Source organism: Theropithecus gelada, chromosome 11 (assembly GCF_003255815.1).
Source record: "Theropithecus gelada isolate Dixy chromosome 11, Tgel_1.0, whole genome shotgun sequence".
In the NCBI taxonomy this organism is placed as follows: domain Eukaryota; kingdom Metazoa; phylum Chordata; class Mammalia; order Primates; family Cercopithecidae; genus Theropithecus; species Theropithecus gelada.
Window position 1 is genome coordinate 10,514,317 of NC_037679.1, and position 17,439 is coordinate 10,531,755.

Below are 17,439 nucleotides of genomic sequence, written 5' to 3' on the forward strand. Positions count from 1 at the left end.
AAAACAAACAAACCAACTTTTTCCTATGAGTCTTGGGTTGGCCTTCTGTACCCATAGAGTAGATCTAATTTCTCTTCCACACATGCTTGAAGACAACTTGCATGTGCCCTTGACCAAGTCTTTCTCATAGATTTCCTCAGTTGTTCCTTATGGTGTTTAGACCCTCTTCCCATTTTGGTCTCCTTCCTATGTGTAAACTCATTTTGAAGGGTTGGTTGGGAATTTAAGGCCAGACATCTGACATTCTGGAAACTGACTTCAGGACTGTGGACTGTAGGGATGGACTGAGAGGTGCAGCCCACTTTAAGGGTACTCTATGGAGCCAGCCTACAGATCAGAGCAGACCAGTTCAGGGGATGTTGTACTTGAAAGCCAAGTTGCATTATTCAGTACACCATAAAATACTTGTGAATTTTTTCATTTGTTATTTGCTGTATTAATTACTTGATAGGCTATTGATGATACCACAAGTATAAAAAATTATGGGGCCGGGCACAGTGGCTCACGCCTGTAATCCCAGCACTTTGGGAGGCCAAGGCAGGTGGATCACCTGAGGTCAGGAGTTTGAGACCAGCCTGACCAACATGGTGAAACCCCATCTCTACTAAATACAAAAAATTAGCAGGGTGTGGTGGCAGGCACCTGTAATCCCAGCTGCTTGGCAGGTTTAGGCAGAAGAATCACTTGAACCCGGGAGGCGGAGGTGGCAGTGAGCCAAGATTGTGCCATTGCCCTCCACTCTGGGCAACAAGAACAAAACTCCATCTCAAAAAAAAATAAATAAATAAAAAATTATGGGAGAGGCCAGGCGTGGTGCCTCACACTTGTAATCCCAGCACTTTGGGATGCCAAGGCAGGCGGATCACAAGGTCAGGAGTTCAAGACCAGCCTGACCAACATGGTGAAACCCTGTTTCTACTAAAAATACAAAAATTAGCCAGGCACGGTGGCATGCATCTGTAATCCCAGCTACTTAGGAGGCTGAGGCAGGGGAATCACTTGAACCCAGGAGGCAGAGGTTGCAGTGAGCCGAGATTGCACCACTGCACTCCAGCCTGGGCAACAGAGCAAGACTCCACTTCAAAAAAAAAAATTATGAGAAAAAAATGAAAATTCAGAAAATTCTATCTAGTGACAAAATTTTTCCTGTGGAAATCTTTGGGGAAAGGTCACTATTTACTTAATTTTAGCAGCAGAAAATTTAGGTCTACTTGGTCAAATCAAAGAAAACTGGACTAGTTATTTCATCAATTTTCTCACCTCCAGAGCTCACTGTTCTTTTTTTATTTTTTTTTTTGAGACGGAGTCTTGTTCTGTCGCCCAGGCTGGAGTGCAGTGGCGCAATCTTGGCTCACTGCAACTTCTGCTTCCTGGGTTCAAGCGACAATTCTCCTGCCTCAGGCTCCCGAGTAGCTGGGACTATAGGTGTGTGCTACCATACACGGCTAATTTTTTGTATTTTTAGTAGAGACAGGGTTTCACTGTGTTAGCCAGATGGTCTCGATCTCCTGATGATGTGATCCGCCCACCTCGGCCTCCCAAGTTGCTGGAATTACAGGTGTGAGCCACTGTGCCGGGCCTCAGAGCTCACTTCTAAGCTAGTCCAAACTTTTGACCAAACATCAGATCAAAAGTCCCTCTCAAGGGGCTGAATGTCAGTTTGAAGAGACATGAGGACACAGTCCTAAAGGAGTGAAAGGCACTGTCAGAGAAGTACAGAACTGTGATTTGTGCTGTGTTAGAGCAAATAAGGATTAAGAGAACATCATATAAACAATCAAGGAAGTAGGCCAGATGAGGTGGCTCCAATCTGTAATCCTAGCATTTTGGGAGGCCGAGGCGGGCGGATCACTTGAGGTCAGGAGTTCGAGACCAGTCTGGCCAACATGGTGAAAGTCCATCTCTACTAAAGATACAAAAATTAGCCAGGTGTGGTGGCAGGCGCCTGTAATCTCAGCTACTCGGGAGGCTTAGGCAGCAGAATTGTTTGAACCATGAAGGTGGAGGCTTGCAGTGAGCTGCAATTGCGCCACTGCACTCCAGCCTGGGCAACAAAGCACACTCTGTCTAAAAAACAAAACCAATCAAGGAAGTGTCAGATGCTACAGAGATGTTAGAATGCAGGAAGAATTGGTAAAATTAACTGGATTTGGTAATGGGTCACTGGTGACCTTGAGAAAGCACTTTCAATAGCATAATGGAGACAGATTCAGTCAGTTAACAAAATTCAGGGCCGGGCGCGGTGGCTCAAGCCTGTAATCCCAGCACTTTGGGAGGCCGAGACGGGCGGATCACGAGGTCAGGAGATCGAGACCATCTTGGCTAACACGGTGAAACCCCGTCTCTATTAAGAAATACAAAAAACTAGCCGGGCGAGGTGGCGGGCGCCTGTAGTCCCAGCTACTCGGGAGGCTGAGGCCGGAGAATGGCGTGAACCCGGGAGGCGGAGCTTGCAGTGAGCTGAGATCCGGCCACTGCACTCCAGCCTGGGCGACAGAGCGAGACTCCGTCTCAAAAAAAAAAAAAAAAAAAAAAAAAAACAAAATTCAGAAACACTCAGCATCTACCAGAAAGGATATATCTCACTTCCTCCTTGCTTTCTCATGTACAGAAAAAAGCTTAGATAGCCTAACATGTTAAATGTACACAACATCGTTTAAACTTGAATAAGGGAGGAGGTAGAAGTTTGAGAATTTTGAAAAGGTGATAATCAAGATTTTAAAGAGCCTTGAAAAAGTTTTGGGGATTATAAAAATGAACAAGGCTTGGCTGGGCGCAGTGGTGCATGCCTGTAATCCTAGCACTTTGGGAGGCCGAGATGGGCAGATCACGAGGTCAAGAGATTGAGAACATCCTGGCCAACATGGTGAAATCCTGTCTCTACTAAAAATACAAAAATTAGCTGGGCGTGGTGGCACATGCCTGTAATCCCAGCTACTTGGGAGGTTGAGGCAGGAGAACTGCTTGAACCCGGGAGGTGGAAGTTACAGTGAGCCGAGATCGCGCCACTGCGCTCCAGCCTTGGCGACAGAGTGAGACTCCGTCTCAAAAAAAAAAAAATTAAAACTTTTAAATTCTTTCCTGAAGGATAAAAAAAGACTCAATTTTTTACTTCACCATGAAAATTTTATTTCAAAAATAAATATAATAAAGTAATAAAAACCGGCAAATTACCTTGCACAGGCCGGGCGCTGTGGCTCACACCTATAATCCCACCACTTTGGGAGGCCGGGGCGGGTGGATCACCTGAGGTTAGGAGTTCAAGACCAGCCTGGCCAACATGGTGAAACCCTATCTATACTAAAAATACAAAAATTATCTGGATATGGTAGCATATGCCTGTAATCCCAGCTACTTGGGAGGCTGAGGCAGGAGAATCGCTTGAACCTGGGGGCACAGAGGTTACAGCGAGCTGGGATTACACCACTGCACTCCAGCCTGGAATATAAGAGCAAAACTCTGTCTCAAAAAAAAAAAAAAAAAAAAAAAATTACCTTGCACAATTTCTACAAATAAAATTCCTAATGTTTTCCCATTAGTTATCATATGACCTGAAAAATCAGATCAGTAATCAAGGTTACCGTGCATAAATGCAGTGTTCAAAACTAGGGGGTACTCTATCACAGCCCAGAAAATGAATGCCTTCTGCTTTCCACTGCAGCTCACAAAAGCCCAGTTCCATTTCTGTGTTTTAGGATCAAGCCTTTTAGTTACAAAGTTCTCCTTTATGCTCTTGCTCTTTCTTTTGAGAAGATGAAGTATGAGTGTGAGAGTGTGTGTGTGTGTGTGCACGTGTGTGTGTGTGGTAGTGGTGTGCAGTGGGGGAAGAGGGAGAATACAGGTCAGCAACAGGTATCATTTTCTTTCTCTGACCTATCTGTCCTCCCCTGGAATATCTCCAGGCTGAATAATCCCAACATCTTTCTCCTTTCCTGACAGACGTGACTCTCATAGTCTTGGGTTCTCGCTTGTCTGGGAGTCAAGAAACTTGGCTCTACCACCAACTAGCAAGTTACTCCACTTCTCTGCCTTCCATTTCTTCAACTATAAATGCAGGGTAAGGCCAGTTCTAGCTCTAAATCTTATGATTTTATCACTTCTGCTCTCTGAATCCTTGCCAAATTCTTGGCATTGCCATAAAGAGTCTGAGTCAGTCCTTCCCACCCATTATACAAACAGGCCCAACCCTCAGTTAATGAACCACTCACACCAGAAGCTTGTCCTGAGCAGTCAGGTGGACAGAGCTAGGTCTTAAGAGACTGGAGTACTGAGGATGGAGAAGGTTCTTGTCCTGGGGTTCCCTACTTTCTGGAGAAAAACGGACTCAGACACTCAGCAAAACAAGTGTAAATAGCATGCCCAAGTGCTGAAGTGATCAAGTATTGAAAGTGCTTGGTTTAATGTAGATCCAGGAGGGAAAGATGAAGCTAGATTATTAGATTTGATTTTAAAGGTAATGAATTGGAAACAGCTGTCACTACCAGAAATAACAGGTTAAAGTGTTGCTTGAGGAAAATAATCTTTCCTATGTAATACACTCTGAAGAGAAAGAAAAGGGGGAAGCAAGTAGAGCCTCAAATAAAAATTACCTATGGAAGAAATGTGATCAGAGCTGGGTGCAGTGGCTCACACCTGTAATCCCAGCACTTTGGGAGGCTGAGGCGGGTGGATCACTTGAGGTCAGGAGTTCGAGACCAGCCTGGCCAATGTGGTGAAACCCCATCTCTACTAAAAATACAAAAATTAGCCAGGCATGGTGGCGCACACCTGTAATCCCAGCTACTCAGGAAGCTGAGGCAGGACAATCGCTTGAACCCGGGAGGCAGGGGTTGCAGTGAGCTGAGATCATGCCACTGCACTCCAGCCTGGGCGACACAGCAAGATGCCATCCCATCTCAAAAACAAAACAAACAAACAAAAACAAAACAAAACAAAAAAGAAATGTGATCAGGAATGTGGGCAAGTGGCAAGACTTTGAAATTAGGCTAGGAAGTTTGGTATTGATAGGCTAAGCTATTAATAAAAAGTTTACCTGCAAGCTAACTGTGGGTGAGGGATAGGGCACATGACCAACCGGTTCAACTTCTGGAACACTCCACTCACACCTGTAATCCCAGCACTCAAGGAGTCAGAGGCAGGAGGATTGCTTGAGCCTAGGAGTTTGAAACCAGCCTGGGCAACATTGTGAGATCTCATCTTCACAAAAAGAAAAAAAAAAAATCCTTGACCTTGTCCTTTTTCCTCCTGTGTGTCTTTGCCACCCCAGGTCCTCAGGTCAGACATGACTGTATTGTCACTGTCTTCCTTCTTAAACTAAGAGCCTTGAGGGCAGGCAGGTTGTCTCATTCATGTTGAAGTCCCAGCACCAAACACAGTTCCTGGCACTCAGCAGGTGGTCATAAAATATTTGTTAAATGAATTTACCAAAAAGAGAATTTCAAAAGCATATTCAATCAGCACTTCTTATAGGTGTATCATTCTCTCAATCAAGAAGTTTTTCCTTATTTTTTTTTTTATAGAGACAAGGTCTCACTATGTTGCCAAGGCTGGTCTTGAACCCCTAGCCCTGCCGCCTCAGCCTCCCAAAATGTTGGAATGACAGGCATGAGCCACTGCACCCAGCTAGAAGCTTTTCCTTATTCCCAACCTAACTCCATTTCATTTCTTATTTTTCCCCTTAAGTGATGTTTAAATGGTGGGCTTCCACAGGGAATTCTGAGGGGACTGTCCCATCGGATCTTGTTCTTCCTGATGGTCCTGCTTCATCTCTTACCTTTTCTACCTACACATCTGCTCTTAGAAAGAGGACAGAGGGACAGAATGGACCAAGAATCAGAAACCTTCCACAGTGGGTATCAACTTACTGATTTTTCTTCTATTCATCCTGGAGTTGGAAATAGAACAGTAAGAAGAGTTGAGAAGAGGCCCAGGGAGGCCTCCTAGTGAGGCATAGTGAAAAAAGCTGCGTTTATGTCTAAATCCTAGCCCTGCAACTTATATGCTGTTACTTTACTATTAACATCACACAAAAAAGGAGACAATCAGACTTTATGTGCCTCCTGATGGAAGAATACAATAACACCTATTAAGTATTCTTGCCATCAAAACAAAAACCTGAATCTCATCAAGCCTCTAAGTCTATAAGCCATTATAAAAAATACAGAAGACATAGGAACATATTAGACAGTATCATGGGAATTCAATCAGCAAAATATAGACTGTAGAAAACTGCAGGACAAACAACCTAGTATCATTAACAAATAAGCTACAAGAAGGGAGGGATTAGAATATAGATTAAGAGATATAACCTTAAATCTAAGAAACTTAAAACATGTCAGTGAGTTGCTGATTTAAACAAACCATAACAAAGTGAGACAGGGTCTCACTTTGTCACCTAGGCTGGAGTGCAGTGGCGCAAACAAAGCTCACTGTAGCGTCGACCTCTGAGACTCAGGCAATCCTCTTGCCTCAGCCTCCCAAGTAGCTGAGAATACAGGAGCACACCACCATGCCCGGCTAATTTTTGTATTTTTGTATTTTTTGTAGAGATGGGGTTTTGTCATGTTGTTGTCTAGGCTGGTCACAAACTTCTGAGCTCAGCACTTTGGCCTCCCAAAGTGCTGGGATTATAGGTGTGAGCCACCATGTTCAGCCTATTAATTTTTAAATTCATTTTTTTCTTTTTTCTTGATGTGGGAGCTGCTTTTTTTTTTTTTTTTTTGAGACAGGGTCTTGCTCTATTGCTTAGGCTGGGGTGCAGTAGCACAATCACAGCTCACTGCAAGAAAAAAGATAAATTCCTTTATTTTTAACTCTACTTTTTTTTTTTTTTTTTTTTTGAGATGGAGTTTCACTCTTGTCACCCAGGCTGGAGTGCAATGGCAAGATCTCTGTTCACTGCAACCTCTGCCTCCCGGGTTCAAGTGATTCTTCTGCCTCGGCCTGCCGAGTAGCTGGGATTACAGGTGCACACCACCATGCCCAGCTAATTTTTTGTATTTTTAGTAAAGGCAGGGTTTCACCATGTTGGTCAGGCTAGTCTCAAACTCCTGACCTCAGGTGATCCACCCACCTCGCCCTCCCAAAGTGTTGGGATTATAGGGGTGAGCCACTGTGCCCGGCTGGTAAATTCCTTTAGTTCACCGAGGAAGGATAAGCAGCAGATCACCCTGTAGCCCTTAACCCTAGGGGGAGGGTGGCTTGGTGGGGATGTTTGCCAGTTTGTAGAACTTATTGTTCTTCTGCCACTCAGCCCTCTCCTTTCTTCTTCCAAGCTTCCCTCCCCTGCCCTCCAGATTACCTGTTGTTGGTAGAAGTTGTTAGCGCTTTGTTCAAATCGTTCATCTTTGGTTTCTACAGCTTTCCCCAATTTCTGCAGCACCTAGGGATATAAGTCAGAAAGGCCCATAAGGTTATGGTCAAGTCTCTCTTACCTGTTGGCCTCATATGACCCTGGCTTCGGTCAAGAATCTCACAACTGAAGGGCTGTGTTTGTTTGTTTATTTATTTACTTATGAGACAGAGTCTCACTCTGTTGCCCAAGCTGGAGTGCAGTGGCACAATCTCAGCTCACTGAAACCTCTGCCTCCCGGGTTCAAGCAATTCTCCCGCCTCAGCCTCCCGAGTAGCTGGGATTACAGGTGTGTACCACCACGCCCAGCTAATTTTTGTATTTTTAGTAGAGATGGGGTTTCACCATGTTGGCCAGGCTGGTCTCCAACTCCTGACCACAAATGATCCACCCGCCTTGGCCTCCCAAAGTGCTGGGATTACAGGCATGAGCCACTGCGCCTGGCCTTGAAGGGCTGTACTCTTACTGGACCAACAGAATTAGGAATGTAACAAACTGCTGAAAAAAGAATCCTGTTTTGTTGTTCTTTTCAAATTAGGGGTAGCTCTAGGGGGTACATAGTAGTGAGCTAGAGGATATATATTAATATAAAGCTCAGAAAAAATAAGGTATATGTGGCCGGGTGTAGTGGCTCACGCCTATAATCCCAGCACTTCGGGAGGCCAAGGCAGGTGGATCATCTTAAGTTGGGAATTGGAGGCCAGCCTGACCAACATGGATAAACCCCGTCTCTACTAAAAATACAAAATTAGCTGGGCATGGTGGTGCATGCCTGTAATCCCAGCTACTTGGGAGGCTGAGGCAGGAGAATCGCTTGAACCTGGGAGGTGGAGGTTGCAGTGAGGCAAGATTGCGCCATTGTACTCCAGCCTGGACAACAAGAGCAAAACTCTGTCTTAAAAAAAAAAAAAAAAAAAAAAAGAAAGAAATAAGGTATATCTTTCTGAATGTCACTGTTATTATTATTATTATTTTATTTGAGACAGGGTCTTGCTCTGTTGCCCTGGCTGTAGTACAGCAATGCAATCACAACTTACTACACCCTCAACCTCTCTGGGCTCAAGCAATCCTCCCACCTTGGCCTCCCCAGTAGCTGGGACCACATGCTCACACCACCACACCTCACTAATTTTTAAAATTTTTCTGTAGAGACAGGGTCTCACTATGTTGCTCGGGCTGGCTGAACTCCTAGGCTCAGCCTCCCAGCATGCTGCAATTATAGGCATGAGCCACCAGGCTGGCTGGCATTGTTATTAATATTTAAAGTGGGTTTTTGAGAAGGAAGGAGGAGAGCATTATATTAAAACAAGTATTGATGAGAAAAATGTAAAATGTGCATGGCTTTTAAGTAAAATGTTAGCTTTGAAGACATTTTTTACTTGAGAGACTGTTTTCAACTATAGCCATAGGTTCCTCTAGATAGATGAGGTTAGAGAGGTTAGGCAGGGACATTTCTCTCAAGGGGGCTTTTGTGGAAAACTTTGAGAGGCCCCGATATAATGCATTTGGAAACTCAGCTACACCTGAATGCTATCCATGTATATCGCCTCTCAACTAGAAAACCTGAGAGCTAAACCATCATACTGATCTCAGTGCGAATGCAAAAGACATGTGGATGAATAAGACCCAGTCTCTATTCTAATAAGACACTCACTTATAAACAGGCAGTTACATGTAGTAAGAAAGCCCTGACTCTTCTGCCTATAACCCCCATCTTGGAAGGAGATACCATCATCCTGCCAAGCCCAAGTTAGAATCTCAAGAGTTGCCTTCAACTACTTTTTCATCCTTTTCATTGAATCCCTCGCCATGTCCATCTCTAGAAACCATCCTATTCCCCTGGTCTTACTGCCACAGCCTTAGTCTAGGCCCTCACCATTTATTACCTGGCCTGCTGCAATAGGTCTACCACACTGCTGCTCCTTAAAATCTTCTAATGGTTCCCCATTCATCTGTTCAACAAATTTTTATTAAATGCCCAATATGGGCTGGGCATGGTGGCTCACGTGCCCAGCCTTGGGAGGCCAAGGCAGGCGGATCACTTGAGGTCAGGAATTCGAGACCAACCTGGCTAACAGCGTAAAACCTTGTCTCTACTAAAAATACAAAACAAACAAACAAACAAACAAAAATTAGCTGGGAGTGGTGGCAGACACATGCAATTCCAGCTACTCGGGAGGCTGGGGCAGGAGAATCACTTGAGCCTAGGAGGCGGAGGTTGCAGTGAGCCAAGATTGTGCCACTGCATTCCAGCCTGGGTGACAGAGGGAAACCGTCTCAAAAAAAAAAGAAAAAAAAAACAAGTCCAATATGTATCTTGAAGTAATAGTTCAAATTCTAGCATGCACGCAGGTCCCAAGGATCGGACCCTGCATTAAGTCTTACCTCTCACACTCCTCCTTTCTGCAGGTCTCCTTCCCTAACACTTTTTTAGTTTCCTGAATACTGTTGCTTGTCATAGATGCTTGTCCCTCTTTCTAGAATGCCTTTCCCCACCTTGTCTGCCATGCAAGTATCTTACAAAACCCAGTTCGTACTCCATATCTTTTGTGATACTTAACCACATCCACTTCATCCCATTGATCGATTATTCACTCCCTCTCAATTACTTGCAACTTCTGTATCTTGTATACAGTTAAATTATTGTTTTATTACTATTATTATTACTATTATTTTGAGACAGAGTTTCACTCTTGTTGCCCAGGCTGGAGTGCAATGGCACGATCTTGGCTCATCACAACCTCCGCCCCCTAGCTTCAAGCAATTCTTCTGCCTTAGCCTCCCGAGTAGCTGGGATTACAGGCACGCACCACCACGCCTGGCTAATTTTGTATTTTTAGTACAGATAGGGTTTCTCCATGTTGGTCAGACTGGTCTCAAACTCCCGACCTCAGGTGATCCGCCTCCTTGGCCTCCCAAAGTGCTGGTATCACAGGTGTGAGCCACCCTGCCCAGCCTGTTTTATTATTTCTATTTGTTTATTCTCCTAAACTATAGGCTCCTTAGGTTTAGGTACTTGCTTTGCTCATTTAGATTTCTCAGTATCCAGGAATCAGATATGTGATAATTGTAATAGGAAGGAGAGTAAGACTGATATGGGACGGGATGAATGAATGGAGCCTTGGAGTAGGATTTTGCTAGATTGAAATAGAGTATAGGGGCTGGGCGCAGCTGCTTACACCTGTAATTCCAATACTTTGGGAGGCCAAGGCGGGTGGATCACCTGAGGTCAGGAGTTTGACCAACATGGTGAAACCCCATCTATACTAAATACAAAAAAGATTAGCTGGGCATGGTGGCGCATGCCTGCAATCCCAGCTACTTGGGAGGCTGAAGGCAGGAGAATTGGTTAAACCTGGGAAGCAGAGGTTGCAGTGAGCCGAGATTGCGCCATTGCACTCTAGCCTGGGCAACAGAGTGAAACTCTGTCTCAAAAATAAAATAAAATAAAATAAAATAAAAAGAAATAGAGTATAAAGGGTGGGAGTAGAAAGAGGATTCCAGTTAGAGACAACAGCATCAGCAAAATCATAGGAGCACACAGCTTCACGAGCTGGTTCAGCATGGCTGTTATGGGGAGTGGTGGGGAATGAAGCTAGAAAGGGAGACAGGAGTTTCATTATGAAGGGCTTTGAATGTCATGGAAGACTGCCCAGATCTGGGGAGTGTGGCACGTTCTGTGGAGAGACTCTGATTCATATCTCCACTCCTTTTTTTTTTTTTTTTTTTGAGACAAGTCTTGCTCTGTCACCCAGCCTGGAGTGCAGTGATGCTATCTCAGCTCACTGCAACCTCTGCCTCACCGGTTCAAGCGATTCTCCTGCCTCAGCCTCCCAAGTAGCTGGGATTACAGGCGCCCACCACCACGCCTGGCGAATTTTTGTATTTTTAGTAGAGACGGGGTTTCGCCATGTTGGCCAGGCTGGTCTTGAATTCCTGACCTCAGGTGATCTGCACATTTCAGCCTCCCAAAGTGCTGGAATTACAGGCGTGAGCCGTCGGCCTGCCAGTATCTCCATTCTTAATCTAGGGGGTGTGTCTCATTCCTGGAGCTCTTGCTGGCTGTAGTGGATAAGATCAAGCACTCTGGAGTTAGACAGATATGGGCTCCTATCTTGGCCTTTCTACTTACTGACTGTAAGTCTTCAGGTAAGTCATTAAACCTTTTGAGCCTCAGTTTACAGAACTCCCTTTCCCCATTAGATAATATTTATCTCCTGGAGTTGTTAGGAAGATTAAATATTTTGCATGTAAATTGCCTTCTCAGAGCTGCCCTACAAAGAGCACTCAAGAGGTACTCACTGTCATTCTGTTTAGTTTTGCTCCCTTGCCTGTAAATGCTTGTATTTTTGGTTTGGCCGTATCTGTTTGGTTTGGCCATATCTGTTTGTGTCTTGCCACCCAGCCCTGGATGTGCAGAGTCTGCCATCCTCCCTGGCTCCACCCTTCCCCGCTAACAAAACACTGTCCTCTACCAGAAAGTTGCAAAACCACCTTGTTTAGTGGTAAGTGCAGCTCTTAACTTCCTTTCTGCTACCCCTCCCTTCCTTTGCCCCTAATTTAGTTCTTCTTAGGTAGAGAGGATAGAAAAAACAGAAAAGAGAAAACTCAGTCTAGAGTCAGTGTAGGAGATGACTGGGGCAGACCAATCTCCCCAGTCCCCAAAAGGCTCGAGGCCAAAAGACTTGGAGGGTGTGGGGTCAGGGGTGGAGGGTACTAAGAGAAACTTCCTCACCTTCAAACTCTGAAAGTGAAAAGGTGTTACCACCCTGAAACATACCCCCGTGCTCTGGGGCCAAAGTAATTTGTTGCCATAAGCAACAGGTACATGTTAGGGCACTTACACTATGTCATGGATGTTCTTTCCAACGAAAGACCTTGAGGGAACAGGGTGTACAGATGCTAAACAGATGTTTGTTGAAACAATGAATAAATTCTACTTTTGGATCACTTCCTAATGAAAACCCATATAATGCTAATCCCTAAAATCCTGCTTTGAGAATTCTGTCCCAATTTACCTGGCCTGGCAGCTAAATTAGAGTATAGATATTTAAGGAGAAAGAGCAAGAGCAAGGCAAGAAAGTAAATGTGGCAAAATGTTAACACTTGGTGAATCTGCATGAAAAATATTCCAATGTTCATTGATTATTTATAACTTTTCTGTAGATCAGGGTTGGGGTGGAAATAGAGCTTTAAAAAAAATTACTACATATATCTTTGGTGGCTACAGTTCCTTACCATTGCCTCTCCGATAATCATTTATTATATTTTAGTTAATTCCCTTGATTGGGGTAATTTGCATAGGGCCTGGATATTTGATATTATAAAATTTTGCTAATATTTTCTCTTAGGTGCAGTAATTTTTTGTGGTTATATAGGAAATTTTCTTTCTTTTTTTCTTTTTCTTTCTTTCTTTCTTTTCTTTCTCTCTCTCTCTCTCTGTCTCTCTCTCTCTTTCTTTCGAGACAGAGTCTAGCTCTATCACCCAGGCTGGAGTGCAGTGGCACAATCTCAGCTTACTACAACCTTCACCTCCCAGGTTCAAGCGATTCTCCTGCCTCAGCCTCCAAGCAGCCAGGACCACACGCATGCGCCACCGCACTCAGCTAATTTTTGTATTTTTTGGTAGAGATGGGATTGTGCCACATTGGCCAGGCTGGTCTCGAACTCCTGACCTCAGGTGATCTACCCACTTCAGCCTCACAAAAGTGCTGGGATTACAGGCATGAGCCATGACACCTGGTCGGAAATCTTTATTTTTAGGATATACGATAAAGTAAGCTTTCCTTAAAAGGTCCTAATATACTTTTTCCAGGCTTTTCTCTGACCACTCCCTGTGCTCCAGCTGAGCTGTATTTCTCACTCCAGGCTCCACGCCTTGCTTATGCTGGCATTTCTCAGCTAGAATACTCTCTGACCACTTGTCTGAAAAACTACTAATCGTCCATAATGCCTATTTCAAATTCAGCCTCCACTATAAAACCTCTCGATTCTCCCCAATCCTTGTGTACTCTGAATTCCCATAGACCTGCATCTCTCGGGTCAGTTATTTTATTATTATTATTATTTTTTAAACTAGATTGTAAGCTTTTGGCAAAGCAAGAGTGTCTCTTACCCCTAAATTCCCTGCTGGGTCCAGCCCAGTACCCTGAACAAAGGAGTTTTTCTGTAAATATTTGTTGAATTTAACCCTTTGGGATTTAAGCTGAGTAGATGTCAACAGAAGAGAAGACCAACAAAGGAGAGGTAAACAATGTCCCTTCTCAGGGGGATCTGAGAGGTTTGCCACAGAGAAATCACAAACAGATGGTGAAAGCAGTACTATAGTTGGAAACGAGAAGATGTATCATACTAAACACACACACACACACACACACAAAATAAAGTCAGCTTAAATTCAGTCTCATGTTGAGTTTGGGCGGGAAATGGAAAACAGACCAAGAATGTTTCATCCCTATTGTATTTAATGGTCACCAGACCTCCACTCCCAGCTTTTCAGAGGATGCCTGAACAAAAAGTTTCTCTACTCCTGAGCTTTGCTCCTCAGAGAGGATCAGGAAGTGGGGGAGGCACAGATGTGAGAGTGGCTTATCAGGAACGTTGTAAAGCAGCAGCCTCAGTGAGGTTAGGATTCAGAGGCAGGACACCTGGGTTTCAGTAACATTTCTGCTACCTACCAATCTCTTTTGAGCCTTGTTTCCTTATTTCTAAAACACAGATGTTAGTAACCTGCTTTTAAAGAGTTGAATAGATGAAGGGAGATGACATCGGTAGAATGTTGGCTCTGTAAAGGGAGAGATAATCACTTTCTTTATTTTATTTTATTTTATTTTTTTGAGACAGAGTTTCGCTCTTGTTGCCCAAGTTGGAGTACAATGGTGCGATCTCAGCTCACCACAACCTCCGCCTCCTGGGTTCAAGCGATTCTCCTGTCTCAGCCTCCTGAGTAGCTGGGATTACAGACATGCACCACCACGCCTGGCTAATTTTATATTTTTAGGAAAGACGGAGTTTCTCCATGTTGGTCAGGTTGGTCTCGAACTCCCGACCTCAGGAGATCCACCCGCCTGGGCCTCCCAAAGTGCTGGGATTACAGGTGTGAGCCACTGCACCCCGCCGATAATCACTTTCTTATATCCCTGTTTCTGGTCCATAATAGGCGCTTGATATTTGACACATATCGCTATTTGACACATTAGCTATTACTTATTATTCAGAAGATTACATCCAACTGCTTGCAGAAAAAGCAATAAGTGTTGAAAGGAATCCTTTCATTTTAGTGCAAATTTCTCCCTCTTTATCTTGCTCTCAGTAACTTCCCAAGACTCAAGGACTGGCTTCAGGCTGACTGAGCTGAGCTCCTTTCCGGCATTCCAGGCCATTCCCACCTTATCCAAGTTCAACCTCTGCCTACCCTTGTGTCTAGTCTAGATTCAGAATATCTTGTTTTCTACATCAACTGGGAATTCCCCATGGCAGATTTGAGTTTGCTCCTCTTTCTCTACTTCCTCAGGGTTCAGGCCAGAAGAACCTGAGAGGCTGGTTCTCTCTTTGGGAAGTATTTGACTCTGAGTTAAATGTGACTCCTTTTCAATTTAGTGTTCTTACCATATTGAGTTTCATCAAGAGCATCAACCCTCTCATTTTACAGGTGCAAGATCTGAAGCCCAGAGCAGGACACTATTTAGCCAAGGTTTGGAGTCTATGCTTACAAAGGAGTGAAGGCCCAAAGCAAGGTCATAGTGTTGACAAGAGGCCAGATGAAGACAAAAGATGCAAGACTGAAATACAATCAACTGTATGTCTTTTATTTTTATTTATTTATTTATTTATATTTTTTGAGACAGAGTCTCCCTCTGTTTGAGTGTGGTGGTGTGATCACTGCTGACTGCAGTCTTGATCTCCTAGGCTCAAGCAGTCCTCCCACCTTGGCCTCCCAAAGTGCTGGAATTACAGGAGTGAGTCACTGTGCCTGGCTGGTATGTCTTTTTAAAATTACTACTATTCATGAGTGTTTTGTCTTTTAGGGCTTTTGTTTTGTTTTTTTTCAACCACAGTGTGGCCTTCTCCCCTCCAGTACCTCCTGCTCGCCCACACTGTTTCCAGCTAGACCTTCCCATAGGCCCTGCTCTCAGGTCTACCAGATTTGTAAGCCTTCAGAGAGGCTGAAACTAGGATCAAGGTGAAGTTAGGGTAAGTGAAGTAACAAAGTCTGGCAACACAAACTCTTTCCCTTTTCTTCCTCTCTTTCACATGACCTCAAATGATAGAAAAAAACCCTCCCTTCCATTGTGGTCTCTTAAAGTCAGGAGCTACATCTATATTCCATCAGTTTTCTGCTGATAAATCAACTCTGGAGAGCTGGATGCCTTTAAGCCTTCCCAGGGCTCAAACCAGTGCTCCACCTTTAGAAGATAATAGGGATATTTCAGTTGTTAAGCAGAGCTGTTCATCCAAATGCTTCTAAGTCCATCAGCTCTTAGAAAACCAAAACTTCTCCGTTGTAGAAGGTGGGTAGGCTTAATAAAGAGAGAGAGAAAAAAAGGCAAACCGAAACTCTATCTCAGGTCCTTCTTGTCTCTCTTCCCCCGCTCTTTCTTCTGGCTGACATGTCTTCCCAAACCGCCTTGTCTACTAGAGGGTTGGTAGGTGGAGAGCAGAGGTTCAGGTTAGAAGCAAAGAAAATATTCTGGACAGGTAGAAACAAAAATGCCATCAAAATGTGTAGAGAATGTCCCCATGATCTAGATTGCCAAGCAAGTAATAGATGGGCTATCTAAATGCCAGTTCTGGGGCAGGGCTACCTGGCATTAACCAAGGACACACTCTGAACACAGATGTGGTTCATCACCCTGGGAAGTGTACTCCCCAACGCCAAAGGAAGGGTACAAGAAGCAGATTTGGGCTTCTGCTTACATCAGCCGAAACACCACCCAGAGGCCAGGCAGGGAGAGGTAGGGGGAGAACTATGCAAGATTATTCCAGCCTTCGGTGGGGGGTGCACGCTGGCATCCCGCTGCATCGCTGTCTTTGGGCAAATTGCCCTCTGAGGAAAATTACCCTTCAATTTCATCATCTGTCAAATACCAATCTTGGATTGCTAGCACAAAACTTGATACAAAGGTGGCCACCGCCGTCACTTCCTTTCTTTCACCTTTTCTGGGTCAGCCTGAGGGTTGTCGAAGGTTCTGCCAGAGACTGTTGTCTCCCCAGCTTCCCTCATCCTTGCCCAAGATCGGGTGGCGGTCTCCGACCTCTCTCCAATCTGCCAGTTTTCATGGAAGCCCACTCCTCGCTCCCGTTTCCCTGGGAGAGCGGGAGACCCTTCTCGTCAGCCCAGGCCCTTCGGGGCCCCTGAGCGCCCTGCCCACCCCTCCTGCCCGCCCGGGCTCGGCCTCGGCTCCTGTGGGCCAGACAGACGGCGAGGCCGGGCCACCTACCTTCTCCTGGGCCCTGCTGAACTTCTTCTGCACCTGCTTGGCGAAGAGGCCGGCCGCGCCGCCCGCCTTGCCCTCTGCCATCGTGCCGGCTCCCCGGGGGCCGCCGCCCTGGCCCAGCGCCCTGTGGTTTTCTGAGGCCCCCGAGGAGGAAGTGCGGGCTCCCAGCATGCCTCGCATCCGGCCCTGAGCCACTTTAGGCCGCCCCTGGCCAGCCCTGCGGCCCGCCCCGCGGCCCACCACGGTCAGCCGAGGTAGGCCGGTCCCGAGGGGCGGGGCGGGGCCTGCCCTCAGGCAGCGCTCGCTCGAGGCCAGCTTCCGAGCTCCAGCCCCTGCCAAAAACCTCGTCCTCACTGAACCAGATCCTCAGCAGTGGGCCCAGAGTCGTTCGCTCCGGAAAGCCAGTTCCCATCACGCTGAGCACTGGAAAGTAACTGCAACCTCAGGGTAGAAAATGGTGTGGGTTCCACTCAGCGAGAGGACCTACCCTATCGAAAACACGTTTAGGTTCTGTGAGTATGCATGCGAGGCCGCCATGTAAAGTGCGTTTCTTGTTCCAGGTGGCGGTGTAGGCGCTAAGCCTGGAACTGGTAGGGATAGAGTGCAGAAAGCGGGCAGGACACCCGATCCTGGCTTGAAAGAGAGAAACAG

At 45.4% G+C, this 17,439-nt stretch overlaps 1 protein-coding gene across 2 annotated transcripts in view; it reads right to left on the reverse strand.

The window, feature by feature from the left end:
- BIN2 (bridging integrator 2) overlaps positions 1–16,968 on the reverse strand; it is a 40,651-nt gene extending 23,683 nt beyond the window's left edge. For both annotated transcript variants that reach the window (XM_025401571.1, XM_025401570.1), the window contains exons 1-2: positions 16,792–16,968; positions 7,301–7,381 (exon numbers count right to left, since the gene is read on the reverse strand). In XM_025401571.1, coding sequence (XP_025257356.1) covers positions 7,301–7,381; positions 16,792–16,968 — 258 coding nt within the window. The remainder of the gene's footprint in view (positions 1–7,300; positions 7,382–16,791) is intronic.
- Between the last annotated feature and the right edge of the window lie 471 nt (positions 16,969–17,439).